The sequence below is a fragment of the Agelaius phoeniceus genome, chromosome 18, assembly GCF_051311805.1.
Source record: "Agelaius phoeniceus isolate bAgePho1 chromosome 18, bAgePho1.hap1, whole genome shotgun sequence".
Classification (NCBI taxonomy): domain Eukaryota; kingdom Metazoa; phylum Chordata; class Aves; order Passeriformes; family Icteridae; genus Agelaius; species Agelaius phoeniceus.
The window spans coordinates 7,951,336-7,968,599 of record NC_135282.1 but is presented as its reverse complement, the minus strand read 5'-3'; the positions used below and the strand labels follow the sequence as shown (position 1 = coordinate 7,968,599).

The 17,264-nt window shown below is 38.6% G+C and overlaps 1 protein-coding gene across 4 annotated transcripts in view; it reads right to left on the bottom strand.

Moving 5' to 3' along the window:
* Positions 1-371: 371 nt before the first annotated feature.
* Positions 372-17,264, bottom strand: part of HIRA (histone cell cycle regulator) — a 32,122-nt gene continuing 15,229 nt past the window's right edge. For 2 of the 4 annotated variants that reach the window (XM_054645895.2, XM_054645896.2), the window contains exons 11-25: positions 15,859-15,964; positions 15,088-15,306; positions 14,387-14,472; positions 13,717-13,911; positions 12,193-12,363; positions 10,007-10,226; positions 9,168-9,272; positions 8,191-8,339; positions 7,330-7,491; positions 6,539-6,597; positions 5,430-5,535; positions 4,149-4,271; positions 3,063-3,226; positions 1,291-1,379; positions 372-783 (exon numbers count right to left, since the gene is read on the bottom strand). In XM_054645895.2, coding sequence (XP_054501870.1) covers positions 667-783; positions 1,291-1,379; positions 3,063-3,226; positions 4,149-4,271; positions 5,430-5,535; positions 6,539-6,597; positions 7,330-7,491; positions 8,191-8,339; positions 9,168-9,272; positions 10,007-10,226; positions 12,193-12,363; positions 13,717-13,911; positions 14,387-14,472; positions 15,088-15,306; positions 15,859-15,964 — 2,071 coding nt within the window. In that variant the 3' untranslated portion in view covers positions 372-666. The remainder of the gene's footprint in view (positions 784-1,290; positions 1,380-3,062; positions 3,227-4,148; positions 4,272-5,429; positions 5,536-6,538; positions 6,598-7,329; positions 7,492-8,190; positions 8,340-9,167; positions 9,273-10,006; positions 10,227-12,192; positions 12,364-13,716; positions 13,912-14,386; positions 14,473-15,087; positions 15,307-15,858; positions 15,965-17,264) is intronic. The other 2 variants (XM_077187773.1, XM_054645897.2) reach the window with 1 other exon arrangement.

Sequence of the window (17,264 nt, the reverse complement as noted above, 5' to 3'; positions counted from 1 at the left end):
GACATGTTAATTTGGTAGAATTACTTTGAAACATAGCCTTTGTAATTAAACTCCTACAAGATGACTTTGTAGTGATAGCCTGATTATTGGCCAAATAAAATTCCATATTACAAGTTAGCAAATTCTAGTACAAAAATAGTCCATGTGTTAGAACAGCCTCTTATTATTATTATATTCACAGGAAAGAGTCTATTGGCTGCATAATACCTTAATATTTATGAAATTTCTTTTTACGTGGCTCATTCATCTAATTTAATATAGTGTTGAGCCTCAATAAATCCTCAGGCAAAAAACCCCAAACAGGGTTAAATATGCTGTTCAGTGTACTCTGAAGTACTGTGCTTTTCACAGGACATCCAAGAAACCGCACAAACAGTTCTCAGCTAGTTTTAATATTAAATGAGATCCAGATCCAAAAGGATCCCCCTGAAGTACATATCCATGACTTTCCATAGAAACAGAGGTCACAGCTTCAATGGTCAAGTTTCACTGGGGAAACTGTCGAGCTCCTGCACTCATCATTTCCAGGAATCCAGGGACCTCTGTGGCACAGCCCTTCTTCAGGAGTGTCCCTGCTGGCCGGGCTCTCGCTCCTCTCTTGTCTCCGGTAACGCTGTTCAGCAGTTTCACTGGGACCAGGCCCCACAGGGAAAATCTGGGGACATGCTACTTGTCTCTCAAGATGTCCAGCTGCTCTTGATACTCTGTGAAAAGCCTCTGGAAGCGGAGGTTCTGTCCAATAACAGGAAGAAGCTCTTTCAATAGTTCTCTCTTTCGTAAACCCTGCACAGAAAACACAAAAGCATCCTCAGAACCTATTATTTGTTATGATTAACATGTTCCATGGAGCTCTCTAAGATTCATGCCCTTTTTCCTGCCTTAAGAGAGAGCTGTGCATTTTATGTTCTCACTCGGCTTCCATGACTCCCAGAATAAAAACTCTCTTTACATTTACACACTCAAGAAGCTGGAGCAGCCTCTGCAGCTCCAGACTCCAGGCTCTGTTCCGAGAGGGAAGATGTCTTTGGCATGTACCTGTTTCAAAGCTGCTGTCTCAACAATGTGGAGAGCTGAACATGCAACTCTCCTTCATCTGTGTGATACTCAAGACAGGACCAGAGCTGGCACTGGGGCAACAAGCATTTGCCTGTGGTTTCACATGGAATAAATCCCAGTGCCATGGGAGAAAGCCTGCTTATGTGATCAGAGCAGAGTATGCAAAGGATAATATCCTGCAATTTTTATGGGAAACTCTTCCTTGTTCTTCCTTAAACTATTATCAGGACTTACCATAACTGTTGATTCCCACTGACTTCCAGCTGAGTAATGGACTGGACCCAGTAAATCCTTGCATAATTCTCGCAAACGATATTCAAACCCTGGAGATAGTCAGAAATAAAATCACATTTGACAGTATTTCACTACATATAACCACTCCACAATGTAGCAGACAACATTCGGGAAAGAATTACAAGTATCTGGAATAAAATAAAGCTCAAAACATTGATTTCAGGAAAGTTATATTCTTATTCTTACAGCAATTCTTTGGAAATATAAGATAATTTTTAGAGCTCTGAAGGGTCTTATTTAAGGTTCTCAAAACCAAACACACTACTAAAGATGAATCTACCTCAGGGAGAAAAACTGAAGTCTGAAGCTGTTATTACTCCAGCTTGTTTTAAGAGGTGCCCTGATCTCAACCTCACTCTCCCCTCCCACACAAACATACCAGCTTTTTAAAAACCAAAACACCTTTAATAAAACCACACACAGTTTCTGAGCCGCCTTTATTTACCCAAAAATCAGAGAGGGGAATTCCCTTGCAGGAAACAAAGTCTATTCAAGAGTAACTTGCCAATCAACATATACTAGATCAAATATTTTAATGGATTAGAATTCAATAGATGTTGAAATAATCATAAGAATAAAGGAGCAATAATAGGATGTGCGATTTTCAAAGTTCAGCAGCTCTAGAAAATTAGCGAAGCAGTGATACACATCTGGCAAAGCACAGTTTTTGTGACATCCATCTATCCATCCATGGCAGCAACACTTGGAGGTGCCAGAGGAACCCAGTGCATGCAGCAGAGGTTCTCAGTTAGTGAAGGCTTTTAAAAGTAGAACCATCTCTTTAATGTACAACCCAAGGTGAATATTTTAATTTCAACTGGGGAAGGACAGAGAGAACCACATGCAGTTCAACAAGCTCTCTTGTTAAATAAGGTAAAGGTCAAAAGGCAAGAATTAATGAGTTTGATTCTGCCAACACCTATTAGGTGGTGTAACATGAACCATTTCATTTCCCTCTGAGCAGAATGATTATGCAAGGTGAGGAGTAAGGCTGAATTAATACAAGGGGAACTATTAAATTATGAATGTAGACAGGCAGAGATACAACAGAGATCTTTAGAATCCAAAAGGTATAAAGTCAGTTGGTTAACCTTATTTAACATAATAGCATAGAGATAAAGTATATTCAAATATAAAATAGACACAAGGAACCTTTCTTGTGTATTTCTTTTCTCAGAGAATTTAACATGTGGAACTCACCGGTAGAGGAAGTTGAAATTTTAGAATGTAAAAAAAGAATAAAGTGCAAACAATACAAGCAAATTCTCTGCAATTTTATTTGCTTGGGTACAAAGTGTCAGAGACTGAGCAACCCCTCCACCTCACATCAGGCAGCAATTGTCAGCTGGCTGAGGAGGGTTATGCATTTTACAAGGTGCTCCTGGTTTCCCTGAAACATCTGTAGCTGCTGCCAGACAATACCTAGGATGTGCCTGACAGACCACTGGGCTGTTTCACAATGCAATTGCCATTCCTGCAGTCTGCAGATGGTCCTGCTTCCCCAGACAGTCTGTCCCCAGTCACTGTGTCCAAACAGGACTCCAGAGACTCAGCACTGCAGCAGCAAATGCAATTTGGTTTGGTTTTAAGAAAACCCCAGTCCAGAAGCCAAGTGCTAAAAGGAGGATGTTAAGGGCAATCACACACATCCATGGCATGAACAGAGTGTTTCTTAGAGCTGCAGAGAAGCACCAGAGCCTGGCAGGTCTCACCTTCATTAACTAGGTACCGTGCATAGATAAGGAGCCAGTGGTGATATTCATGACTGGATTGTAAAATAAGTGCTGCTGCTATCTGGTTCTCCAGGTATGCAAGTGTTGTTTCTTGTTGCACTAAATGAGGCATGGAGAACAATCTTGCAGCTTGCCTTCCTGAACTGCAAAACCAAAAAGATTAATGTGCCATAAAATCAGATACAAGTTTAAGGATTATATCTTTTTGTAGCACTAAGTATACTGCACTGATCTTTCAGAGGTACACAAGACATAAAGCATTTAAAGTATTTCTTGCATACAAACACATTATCATAAGAAGGCTAATTTGAGAAAAGTAACTAGTTATTAGAATTTTTTTTCAAAAAGGGAATTTTTCATTCTGTTATTGTCTCTCTCTCTCTCTCTCAAAAAGAGTGTTGTTTGTTTATATTTCAAATGCTTTTCACAATGAACTGCTCTTCCCCTCATGAAAACAGCAATAAAATCATAGAACACTACACAGTTTCTCTTTGGAAAAAATTAAACTTGGATGTGAAGGGAGAAATAGCAAAGAAATCTGCCTGGGATATCTAACTCAAATCCAAGGGAGGATGGGCTATAAAGCTACCTACAGAATCTGCTCTGGCTCACACAATTCCTTGGTGAAATTTTCACATGTTAAAAATACTCACTAGATGACTAATATCTCAACTTTCTCAAAGACTTCATTAAATAGATTCTTTGAGGCCAACTGAACTAACTCAAAAATTGTAGGCCTACTCCAGAAAGCTGGTAAACTAAAAATTAAAATGGAAAATGGAAAAAAATGCAGTTTAGCTAATAAAAGTACAACAGAATTGTCCAATACCTTACCCATCCAATAAAGAGGAAACTTAAAATGATTATATTTAGAGCATGCTTTCCTGCCCCCCAAACAATCTCATAACATTAAGATACAGACTATAAACATGCAAAGGATCACTGTGTGAATGACTGATCATTTCAGAGCCACTGGCATTTCAGAAATAATCCAATGACCCAGGCAGGTGAGTAAAGACCCTGACAAAACCCAGCCACGCTGACACGAAGGCGGCGCGCGCGTACTTGGATGTGCGTCCCTGTATCACAGCCAAGGGCCCAGAACACAGCATGGCTTCTTGAGATGGCAAACTAGTCCTGAAGTCTGCACATTGTGCTAGAGAGTCCTGTTTGTCAGAAACAAGATTCCTGGAAAACAGCAAAAAAACAAAAAACAAGTCTGAGGAGTGCAAACAGCAAGGTCAGAACAGACCGAGCTCTGTTCTGCCTCAAAAATGGATTTGTGTTTTCACAGATAACCAAAAAAATATCACTGAAGTGGCTCAGGAATTCCAGGAACCCTGATTATTCCCACTACATGTCCAAATTCTGCTTGTAGTGTGTCCCTCCTACTCCCAAAGTAAAAAAACATTAATTACATAATATAATTTACTGTTAATTTGGAAGGAATTTTCTCCTTGCCATTTTACAATCTAAAAAGAAGACATGACCCAGAATGATGAGAATGATGTGTGGAATGAACACAGGTAATGACTTTCTCATTAAGAACTTGATTTTACCTTATGTCAGGTCTCCCCCCTACCAGACACACACACACATTGACAATCTTTTCCATAATTACAGCTATCCCTTCATATGGAGGGAGTTGACATTACAGCTGCCATTTCTACACCTAATTAAGGACATCATCTTCACTGGCTTGAGATGCCAGGAGAAAGAGTGGCTCAAACCAATGCTAAGTTTAGATTTCATACAGCACAGGGGTAAAATGGTACAAATATTTAAAATACCCTTTGCTGCTTTAACATGTTTAAATGTGTATGATGACTAAACACATTGCTCTTTTATGTATTTCCCAAGCCATGGTACAAACTAAGAAACAGCAGCAAACTCAGAGTTATGGCTGAGAGTCTGTCCCCTGCTCCTTACTCCCTTAATAAACAAATAGGGTATTTTTCCTTTTCCAGAGGATTCCAGAGTAGTTGAATAAAAACAATTATTCTAAGGAGGAGTTACAACAATATGCCCTTTCATCCAGCAGGCTCATTACACTAATTACAACAATTATATTAGGATTACAACATGTTTTTTTTTCTTCTTAGGAAGACAACAAAGAACCTGTTTTGGAAAGATCCTGTAAATAATTTACCCATGGAAATTTTTCACAGGAACTTATGCCTCTCCATGGGGAAAGCCCATCTGATCCCCAACAAGACACAGACTCTTGTGTAGCCTTTCCTTGTGTTTAGCAATGACTCTTCCCTGAGGTAGAATGATTTCTTCCCAGTAGATCAGAACACATCAGTTCCTGTGAGTTGCAAAATCAGGGAGTAATCCATGACTTACCATGTAGAAAGAGAAGGATTAAAGCAGTATGCCTTCCCATCAGACATGCTCATGACAGGAATTCCATGCTGAGTCAGCAAGATCTGAGAGACAGTTGCATCACTTCCTGCAAGTCAAACCAGACCAAAGTGTTTCTTTTGGAGTCTTGCCTAAGACTCATAATGGTAAAAAATGGTATCCACCATTTCTTATCAATGACAGCAACTAACAGAAAAAGGTTCAATGTTGTTCTCAAGCACTGATAGGAAAGTCAAGACACAAGCTAACGATGGCAAGCACCAGGCTCAGTGCAGTAGCATTAACATCAATTTTGCAAAATACATTATCAATCTTGATTCTGCAATTTATACAGAAAATGAGCTAAATTAGGAACATTTTCTTTATCTAGGGAAAATCTTCACCAATTCTGCCATGTCTTTTGTAACCCAAAAAGCCATTGGCTTTCTTTTTCCCATTAAATTAAAATTATAATCCCCAGCATATTTAGAAAAGTGTGCTCTCTAAGAGCACAGTATAAGTGGGATAGCTGGAGTCTCATTTCCCAGCATATTCCAAGCTCAGGGCTTGTGCATGTAATTTCTAATGATGACATTTGCAAACTGCTAATACAACTGCTTTCTGGCTAGTTTGGATTAGTACCGGATGGATTAAAGCTAAACCAGGAGCTAATGTACTCTGAGACACTGCTTTTCTGATGATTTGTGTTGTGCCACATATTGCAGTGATTGAAAATGAAGATTTTTAAGTAATGAATCAGAATATAATCAGTTGTTCAGCACTGAGACAATAAACATGCAAATTACAGAGAAATTGCTATAATAGCAGATTTACATTAAGTATTTATTTTGTGATCTTCACAACACTGAATTTCTACATTCAGTGGAAATGTAAAAGCAAGGCAGACTATAAGCTACAGAATCTCACACAAGTTTGCTACTCACTGATATTGTCATCACTGTTATTTCAAGAACTTCCCTTTACTACACAATAATGAAGGGAAATTATTTGTTTAGGCTTTTCAGGTTTCATAGAATTTCAGTATATTCATAAATGGCACTAAACAGTACAGGTGGGCTCAAAGGTTGGTAATTAAAGGACTTTTTTATTACCTGAAAATATTGTTTGCAAAGACTCGTCTCTGACAATGGCTGTCTGCTTGTGAACATCCCTGAAAAAGACAAAAGGACAAGTCTGCAGTCAACAAACAACTGAAAACTCCAAAATCTTTTAAGAAATGCACTTTTTCACTATTCATGACAAAGTGGGGGGGTGGGAAATTTGTTTAGTTTTTTTTTTTTGTTTTGACATTTCTTCATTGCTTTGACAAAATTATTTTGGCAAACTTAAACCCCTTATGGCAAGACAGAAGTTAATAGCAGAGAACAATTTTATGGCTCTTTATCAGGAAACCTCATTACAACAAAGCAAACAGTGAGGATCTAAATAATTCTCTAAATAATTCCTTTAGGAGCTCTGACTTGCCTGAGACATTAGATTGAATTCAACAACTGCAAACGAGTTACCAGTGTTTTTATCTTGGCATCTTAAAAATGGCTGGAGAACTTTGACTCTGAGACTCATGTGCTTCATTGGTAAAGTGTGATGGAAGATGGAAGTATCCATAGTTCTCTTCCCCACCCCCCATCCCATTCCACATGCATCACAAGCATTTAAACTGATGAAATCCAGCTGATTCTTTATCTTCATTCTAGAATGAAGTTCAATATTCTGCACTGTCGGAGCAGAAACAGGATTTTGCTGAGAGAGAACCAGTCCTGCCCAGTTAACTCTGCATAGTCTATTCAAAAGTGGACTTGTGCTCAGACCTGATGTGGTTTAAGCTCCTGCCTCAACAACTGAAGGTACCCATGAACATGGCCTGAGGCAACGTGGCCCTTACCAAACAGAGAGCGTAGCAGCAGTGGTGAGAGCCATGATGCAGGAGCCTGTGCAGTGCAGGGTGGAAATGGGTGTGTTCAATATTATAGGAGGAAGAAGGCGACGACCACAAGCTGAGAATACTGACAGTGTTCGTTTCTCACAGGCCACAGTTACAATCTCACTGGAAAAAAAACCCAACCAAACAAATAAACAAGGAACATTTGTGTGCTGTCAAATGCAAGTAGCATAACAACAGGCTGAATTCTTAAGCTATCATACAACTTGGGTAAATTCCCTAAAAACTAACTATTGCAGCTTTAAGACAAAATTTTCAATACCAAGAGGAGAAGTCATAAACTAAACAGACCAAGGGGCATAGCTGGAAATATCAGTAAAGCTTTTGGTTATACACAAGCTCTCCCTCAAGGCTGTACTTGTATTTAGCTTTAAAATCTGCTGCTTCTTTTTCAGACCTAGACGGGGCTCACTTGAAACTCTGAAGTTGGAACTAGGCAAAATTGAGAAAAATTAAGAGAAAAAATAGCAAAAGACTCAGGAAAATACTTCAACATGACCAAATATGCCATTTCAAATTTTTCATTCTTTAGTAGTTAGCACTTGAAAACCTGTCACTTACTATTTAGTCAACTTCAATGAAGAAATTTAAAGGAGAAATGTAAAAATACAGGAAAATAGTTGTAACTGGCTAATCCAAATTGTGATGTTTTAGAGTTAATTCTTGAAGCAAAACCTGAGACTAAGAGCAGTGCACACGTTTACCCATAAATATTATGAAAAATAACTGTAAACTGTACTTTTGTACACCTAAAAATGTCTTCTGTCCTTCAGGACCTCCTTCCTCCAAAAGATACTGTCTTACCAGCTTCCTGCTGCAGCGAGGATTCGACTGGTCAGGACTGTCTCCCATTCCTTCCCCTCTCTATTACACTTTAACCTGCTCAGCTTTGAGCCCCCCACTGTGGTCATTTCATTCTCCACTTCAAGGTACATTGATGGATCTGAACTTATCTGAAATACAAAAAATAAAATAATTCTTGGAAGAGGAAAAACACTACTCAAAAAAGCAGCAACTACTATTCGAACCAAAACAATGCTGTCTTTAAGAACACATTTAAGTATGGCATTCTCTGTTTAATGTGGGTTCAAAATATACCATGGCACTTCAAAAGAAGCAGACCTCTGAAAATCAGCCTTGCCTAAAACACAAGTAATTTCTTTGTATTTGAAGCACAAACATAAGGAAAGGCTGTGCTAGTCTGTCTCTGCTTCCTAATTACGGGCACCAGATCAAGTCTGTATGTGCCCAGTCTCCCCACAGTCTTGCAACTGGAACCAGACTACCACAGCCTGGTAGTCTGAACACACAGCCTGAACACACCTAAAAACTGCTTCATAAATACCTAAAACATTGCTATTTGCCACGCTGTTCAGATGCAGAGCACCTCCAGAGAGGTCTCAGAAAAGCCCTGGTTTTATTCCTCAGTGGTGTACTCCCCACACCACTGCAGTAACAGTGCAACAGCCACTCCCCCCAGAGACTCTTATCTCTACCCCACACTTGGGCTAACCAGGGGGAGGGACTGATGAACCAGAGGTACTCACTCCTCTTTGGAGTTTAGCTGGGTCAGAAGTGACCCATTTTTAGCTGATTTGCCATTTTATTTGCTCATAAAGACATATTCTTAGAAGCTAAAGCGTTACCATCTTGCTTGCTTGGACAAACACATGCATTCAAACATTAACTCATCAAAGGATGTGAATAACCTTAGGATATTTAAAAGAAAGCAGGATTTTTTTGTTTGTCTTTAAAGTATTTTTTCCTTATAGTCCACTTACTTGCAAAGTAAACGATTTCTGTGGGATTGGGGTTGGCAGTTTAAGTGCTAATGCTGGTGCAGAGATGCAAGCAGCATCCTTCTCAGAGGCCAGTGTAGCTGGGGACTGGAAAAAAATTGCAAAAATAGTTACATTTTTTATTAAAAAAGTGAAAACCAAATATATTCTACCAAATAGATTGATTTGAAAAAGAATTTTCTTAAAATTCCAAATACTGCCAATTGCAAATGTTAGTCTTGTTCCAATTGGTTTTATGAATACAAGTTTTTAAATATAGCTTCTAAGAATCAAAGAAAAACACAAAACTTGAAGTGGTCTCTCTTTTTTTTTTTTAAACCCTCCTACTTTCAGCTGCAACTAATTCCTGAAAATTCTGGTGTATTACATGGAAAATCTAAGCTCTAGATACTGAAAACACAGGTATCTATATGCCTGAAAATGGTGGAAACTCTAATGCAACTACTTTAGAATTCTGAGAAAATTTAAAACCATTTAAATCACCATATCCAAGTCACTTTCTTGTTCTTGGACCACTTTCCATCATAAACCACCAAAAACTGTTGGCATTTCATTTTATTCTAGACAGTCTTTGGCAGTTAGCATTACTTAGGGACCTTACATATCTATATAAAAGATAAACACACTTGCCACACCATGTGCACCTGCTTTTTCTAAGCTTAAATTCTAAACCCAGTAAGTTTAAAGGCATGGAAGAAGGATGGCTAAAATTCTGAGGGAGTGATACTACTTGTGTTTCCCTGAGTCAATGGAACAAGTCAACAGGGGACTGACTTTATTAAATGAACTTTGAAAGCCACAATGAATTTTATATATTTCACCTGAACAGTTAAAGTTACTGGTACAAGTCTGGAGTCTTTCCTAGGCCTTCCTTTTTTCTTCTTTTCTACTGTTTCTCCCTCAAGTTCCAGTTTCCGTTTGGGTACACTGAGTGGTTTGACAGCTGGAATCTTCTCTTCACTGTCACTGCTGCTCTCCAGAATATCCTTGGGCTTATTGTCTTTAATTAAATTCTGATCCTTCAGTCTGTAAAAAAAAAGTCTGTAAAAAAAAGCTGATTCCAAAAGTTGCCATATATCCTACACATTGCCTTCTTGCAGCTCAGATGACATTTCTGAGCCCTCTTTGAGTGTATGTCAAAGCACACAAAGGCAGGAGGAGGAAGCTGTAGAGGTATGGCAAACCCTTTCCAAAAGGACAATGTGCAATATAGATGTAAACCAAGCTGACATATTCTCCCCTTTAAAAAAAATTAATCAAACCAGCAGTTAGCCATGGGATAAAGCTGGAAATAGCAACTTTACTTCAGCATTCAGTTCCAATTACCATCAGATCTCTTTCCCTGAGCTGATACAAATAATTCAGCACTCTAAGATGCAAGAGTAGTTCAACTTTTCCCCTTCAGTGGACATTTGACTTTCTGCTTATTCATGTAGAACTTCTGTCATTCTGTTGTCTACCCCCAGAAGTTGTTCTGTTCAGTTCTGACTGCTGCAAAATGTGTATCTGCAAACCACACACATGACTTCACTGCTCCAGCTTCCATTCCAGGAAATATAACTATGGAATCACAGAATGGCTGGAGTGGGAAGAGACCTTAAAGACCATCTGATTCCAACAACATGCCATGGGCAGGGACACCTTGCACCAGGCCAGGTTGCTCCAAGCCCCATCCCACCTGGACTTGAACACTTCCAAGGATGAGACATCAACATTTTCTCTGGGCAACCTGTTCCAGTGTCTACCACCCTCACAGTAAGGAATTTTTTACTAATATCTCATCCAAACCTGCCCTCTTTCAGTCTGAAGCCATTCTCCCTTGTCCTGTCACTACATGCCCCTGTGAAAAGTCCCTGTCCAGTTCTGTTGCAGCCCCTTTAGGCACTGCACTAAGGTCACCCTGGAGCCTTCTGTTCCCCAGGTTGTGCAGCCCCAGCTCCTCTCTCAGCCTGTCTCCACAGCAGAGCTGCTCCAGCCCTCTCATTACCTTTGTGGCCTCCTCTGGACTTGCTCCAACAGGTCCATGTCCCTTTATAACTCAATATAATACAACCAATACAAAGTACAATACCTGTGAACTCCCTTGTTAACCATTATACCCTAAAATAGGTCATTTAATCATACTCTTCCCTTTCCCTCCAATAGCTGGTTATTAACTCACACTGTTCTGCCATTTATTCCTTAACTACTTGGCTTCAGAGAAATACCTTGCATAATCCAAACCTTTTTTCTCTGGCATCTGAATTATGCCAAACAATACTCTTTTATCCATATTTTAATGACACATTAGAAGCATTTATGAGAGTAATTTAATACATCTTGCTTATGCATCACATGGTTAATCCCTTTAACATAAAATATTGATGTATAAAACCAAGTTTTACTGATAATAACTGGGGAATTACATACTTTTTTCTCAAGATTGGTATTTTTTAATCATTTGTTTTGGTGAAACAGGAATATTTATGCCATAACACTATGTCAAACCAAAATGCTTTCCTTTTTTTTTTTTTTTTTTAAATCACATGGATCCAGAGCCAAAACCCTTTAAACTCAGAGAATCTTCTCTGCATGCCTTCAAGGCATAAAGCTGAAATACAACTGCAGCTGTGGTGATGAGAGGTCATCTGCTGACATGTATGGTAATTTACCTTGAAGTAAATCTCTCTTGTACAGAGATGCAGGCTGGCTATTTTTGGCTGGTTTTGTCTTCTAAGGAGTTCAGCTGCACTCAGTGACAAAGGCCTGTGCACACACAGCCTCTTACAACAATAGTTTTAACTTGGGATATCTTGGAGATTCTGTGTGATACCAAAATGCCAGGGACAAATGTACAAAGGGTAACAGCAGGACAGAATTCACCTATTTGTAGCTGCTCCCCTCCTTCCAATAGTGAAAGAAACTCAAGACAACTTCTAGAGTGTCAGCAGTGTGACATCTACACCACACAGAATTAGGGTTTCAACTTTACATAATTCCCTTCCTCCTTCCCCAGGCTATGTCTTACCTGTCCACAACAGTCTGATTTGTGTTTGTTACAACAGCAGTCCCTGAGGTGGCTTTGGATCGTTCTGTGAATCGAGAATCAAATGCTTTCATGGGCTCAATCTTGGATGGAGTTGTCAACACAGAGGAAGACGATGCAGAAGGAGCAGCTGAGGCAGAGGTAGCATTTACACTGTCAAGAAAAGAGACAGCAAAATAAGGATTGAAAAATTTAGTACTGGTAACTGCATTGCTCATAACAACTAGCACTCATGATAGTGGCTAGAAAACCTTTCTCTCAAATATATAATCAGTTATAATATTCTTTTTCCACTCTTTCATGCATCAGTGTTTACAAGCTTTGCTTACTCTCAAAAGCTGTCTATGGTACACCTCAGAGCTTCATGTGGCCACATATCTGGATTAAAAGACCCTAATTCATTTACTGTGCATTTTAAATTCAGGAAGGAAATTATACTTTCAGCTGGTACTTACTGAGAAAGGATCACTTTTTAAAATGATCACAGGGGTTCCTGCTTTTACCCCTTGTTCAGGTTACCAAATATTTCCATTACAATATTATATTTCACTGTTTATCAAGCAAACAACTGGGGATGATACAATTCATGCCAGGTTTAGATTTTGTTGTTGAAAAATCCAACCTGATTATTAGGCCTTTCCAAGCATAACTCTAGGGCAAAGGAATGTGTTTTCCCCACACTAAAGCATTCCAGGGATCTACTATTTCAATAGCTGTTTACTTTAGAGATTTTTCAATTCATTCAGAGAATTAATTCAGAGAATGAATGGCTCTAAAATAACTGATGCTTGTACTAAAAAGCTGCTAGAAGTACAATTTACAAAGAAAAGGATACTTTATAGTTTCATCTGTCAATCATTTCTCATAGTCCACCCGCTCATTTTTTAATCTGTGGCCAATTTCAACCAAATTTGATGGAGTTGTAGAGGTTTCAATGACACTGTGCTGCTACAAATGCTATAAAAACACACTGAGAAGTCAGGTCAGTGCTACCACTGAGAGAAAAGCAAGTAAAATTCAGTTTTTCTGTAATTAATTTGAAAGACACGCTGGCCCATCAGCACATGTGCACTGACAAGCCAATGTCACTGTGCTCTGATGGGGCTGTTGTATAGGAAAGAAGGATCACTATGTCTGAAGAGAGGACTCAGGTGAGAATTTGATGAAAAGTAGGTTTCATTCCTTACACTACTGGAACACCTTCTATTGTTGTACTAATAGCAACCCACCAACAAGTCATTTTGCTAAAGCATTAGCAATCAGCTGTGTACTTCGCTGCACTGAAGTCCACTGCCAGAACTATGCACATGCATTTATTCATTCCCAATTTATCAACATTTAAAGTAACCAAACACTAATAAAATCTTAATGTTTTCAGGAAGATTAGATTCTTGGGGTTTTGCAATAAGGAAACTACTTTAATAATTTCTTCATTATAAAACTATAAATAAGAATTAAAAACTAAACAGACTCATGTGAGTGCAAAACAAAACAGCAAATACTGACCCATCTTTATTGGCTGCATCATCTGTTGGTTTTATACTGGCTGCTGTTGGCTCTACAGAAGGCTTTGAAGTATTAAGGGAATTTGCTGCGTTCGAATCTAGTGACATGAGCTGCTGGTTACTTTGAGAAGACATCATTGAGCCAGACAGAGTTCCAGATATTGGGATGCTATTGAAAAATGCTGTAGAAAAATCCCTAAACAAAAAGACAAACAACAAATACATTTCTCAAAACCACTTTAAAGATAATTCAAAAATAGTAGTTTTAGCTAAAATATTTATTCCACTCTTCCTTTTTCCACATGTAGATACTCATATACAACCTAAATAAATCCCCAGTACCTTTTCAGAGTAATTTCTCATATCCAAAGGATATTAAAGCTGGTACTAATATAGATATGAATCAACAATACATTAGAGCATAGTTCCCCTATAACAGTAAATAATGAGAATTAGCCAGATCTATTAGAGATCTTATGGCCAAAGAACACTGGTTGAAACCAGTGTTTCAACCATTTGAAAGTGTGTATTTTATAAGAATACACACTTATTTCCAGTAAGTGCTTTATGATGCCCTAAGATGTAATGCCAAGCCTGGAACAGGGAAACAAACAAACAAACAAAAATATAAGAAGGTAGAGAAGGATTTTATGGATTACTTCCAAACATACCCAGTGTCCAGTTGAGCTATGCAGAGAGGTGTGATCCTTCTCCGACCATCTGCTGTTCGTGTTTCCACTTGTTTTTTCAAGAGATTCTGTTGGGAAATACATTTTGTCACAATTTCTGATAAATAAGAAATGCTATTTTTAATTTTTTTCCAAACTGACAATAATAGATATATTAGAAGAGGTGTCTCAATTAAAAATCTGTTAGCAAAGACTTTTTCCCATAAACACAAACAATTTTCCAATTTTCAACCTATCCATCTGTAGAAAAGGCATTTGTGGAGAATGTAATCTGCTCTCCACTTTAGAATCAATCTAAAACATTATGCATATCAAATCTTTAATTAAAAATTGTGTTCTGTGTTTAGGACAGAACTAAATAATGCTTTCAACCTCTGTAATTAAGAAACTGAAACACAGTTCAACAGCTTCTCTGTCATTAGTTACTCTTGATTTCCCTTCTGCACACCAAGAATTTTGCACCTATCACAGAAATATCCACAAGCCTGCTTCCACATAGCCTGCCTTGTGCTTAAAAGCATTTAACTTTTCAACAGGTCCCCGTAATGACCCACTAATTGATCAGCTGGGCCGTACACAGGCTGAAAGGTGCCATTGACACAAATAAGAGCACAGGAACTGGTTCTTTCCTAACAGTTTGCTATTTAGTGACTCAGTATTTGCCAGTGCCCAAGAGCACCTACCTTTCTGATGTCCTCCAGACTCTCCCCATTAACCATGCTTGCCACTTTGGGAGCTGTGGAATTCCCAGAGCCTTCCCGAATTGAGGAATTCTTCTGATCCCCCTGCTGCTGCCTCTGCTGGTACTTGAGCATCTCTGGATTCTCAATAATGGTGGTGGACAACTGAGCTTCAGTCATGATAGCCAGGCTTTTGCCATAGGTGGACTGGTGAATGTTGCTCTGGGGACATGAAAGATGTGAGTGACCATGACATCACTGATTGTAATACAAGGGAATCACACAAATCTAATGGAATCCATAAAATTCCCCCTGTAGCATTTATACACCAGATTTTTTTCTTTGTGTTTTCAACTAACACTAAATCAATATGTAAAATAAATGAAATTCAAAGCTCTAGTTGCTAATAGCAATGAGAGGAAAAACAGCCAAGAGCAATCAGTTTAAAAAGACTTGCATATATGCAAGTGAAGGAGTAATTTTATAGTGCTTTGAAGCACTCACTTCTTGTTTCCTTGGCCAAATAATTACTTCAGATGTATAATGATGTGTAAGCAAGTGGATGCTTTCCAAATTCTTTCTTTCCAGAAGAGAAACTAATACCACACATTCACTTGGCTACTCTTTTTTAATGATTTGTAAAGCAGACAAAAGCAACATATTTTCTATAATATGGAAATCAGTTACTACATACTTCAATAAACAGGCCAGCATTTTAATTGAATCAATACATCCCTGAAATATGATCAAAGGTTCTCTGAGTGCTTACTGTACCTTTTCCTCCTCACTGAGTGGATCCCCAAGTTCATCCTGGGAAAAGTCCAAAAATGCCACTGATCCATCCATGGAACACACCAGGATACCAAGTCCATTAAGGGTCCTGAGGGAAATAAAGGTCCAACTTTGTTTTTAATCTCTTTCATTCAAGCAAAGATGATGGACTGTTCAATAAAATCTGATGGATTGTTCAATAAAAATCTCAGCTTAAGATTTATTATCAAAGCAATAATTCATGGAACCAGAGAGGTGGGACAGTGAGGAGACAGGATGACAGAGTCCCTGTGCCAATGCTCCTTGCAGACTGCACAAGGATGGTGGCACTGGGACAATAACCTGCCCATGGCAGGAGCAGCACCATGGAAACTTTCCTGAAGGGGTAAACCTGAGTAGTGTTCACAATGAACAGTGAGAGAAAATTATAAATGCATTTCCTTCAATAGATGAGCAAAATTTTTGTGCTAATGGAAGTGGGTGAAGAAATGGGCCCTCAGCTGACAAGCAGGCCAAAAAATCTTGGTACTAGACAAGAACACAGGTTTGATTTTGTTACTGTTCAATTATTTGGGTTTTTAAGCAAACTGCACATGTGTTTATTTGTGGGGATACATAGTAACCCTCTTCTGGAGGTCAGGTTTTCTTAGCAAAATGAGAGAGAAGAAACTAAGTAGAATTATAATCTTGCATATGTAACCTATTACTGCACATTTGAAAAAAATAGTTGAATTTTGACTTCTCCCTCAGACACTTTTAAGTACAGAGCTCACAGAGACAGTGACACAGTGGCTTACAGGTGAATTGTTACACAGAAGGGAAGAAGAAAGGAAAGCTGGCCCAACTTTAAAGTCCTAACCATGTTAGTAAAAATCTATTACAAGTACCACAGCTACAGGCATTTGGAAAATCCTATTTTTGTGGCAGCTGGTGCCCTGATAGCATCACAGTCAGAGAAATCAGCCTCAGCACCATGAAACAAGGTACAACAACAATACTCCAAAACAGAAAACAGTAAACTCATGTTGAAAGTTTTCTGTTTGTTTATCAGAGAAAATTGCTGAGCTCCTATTGACCTCTGGATCCAAGCAATTGTTCTGTGAAAACATAATCCCTCACAGATATTATATTGATGGATCCAAGTCTACATTTCTAAACCAGAAATTATATAGCTATAACAATATAATAGTACCAGGTTTCTCAGAATTTACTCAGTCTGTTTTCAGAATGGAGCACATTTCTGGGAACACTCCATATTATTGACATTTTATCCATCTGTTTCAATTTGTAAACAGGATATAAAATACCAAGCTGCCTGATGATCCTTTGTCTCTCAAATCCCCACAAAACCATTTCTTCACAACACTACAAAATGTTAACCAGTTATTACTCCCAATGACTTCATGCCA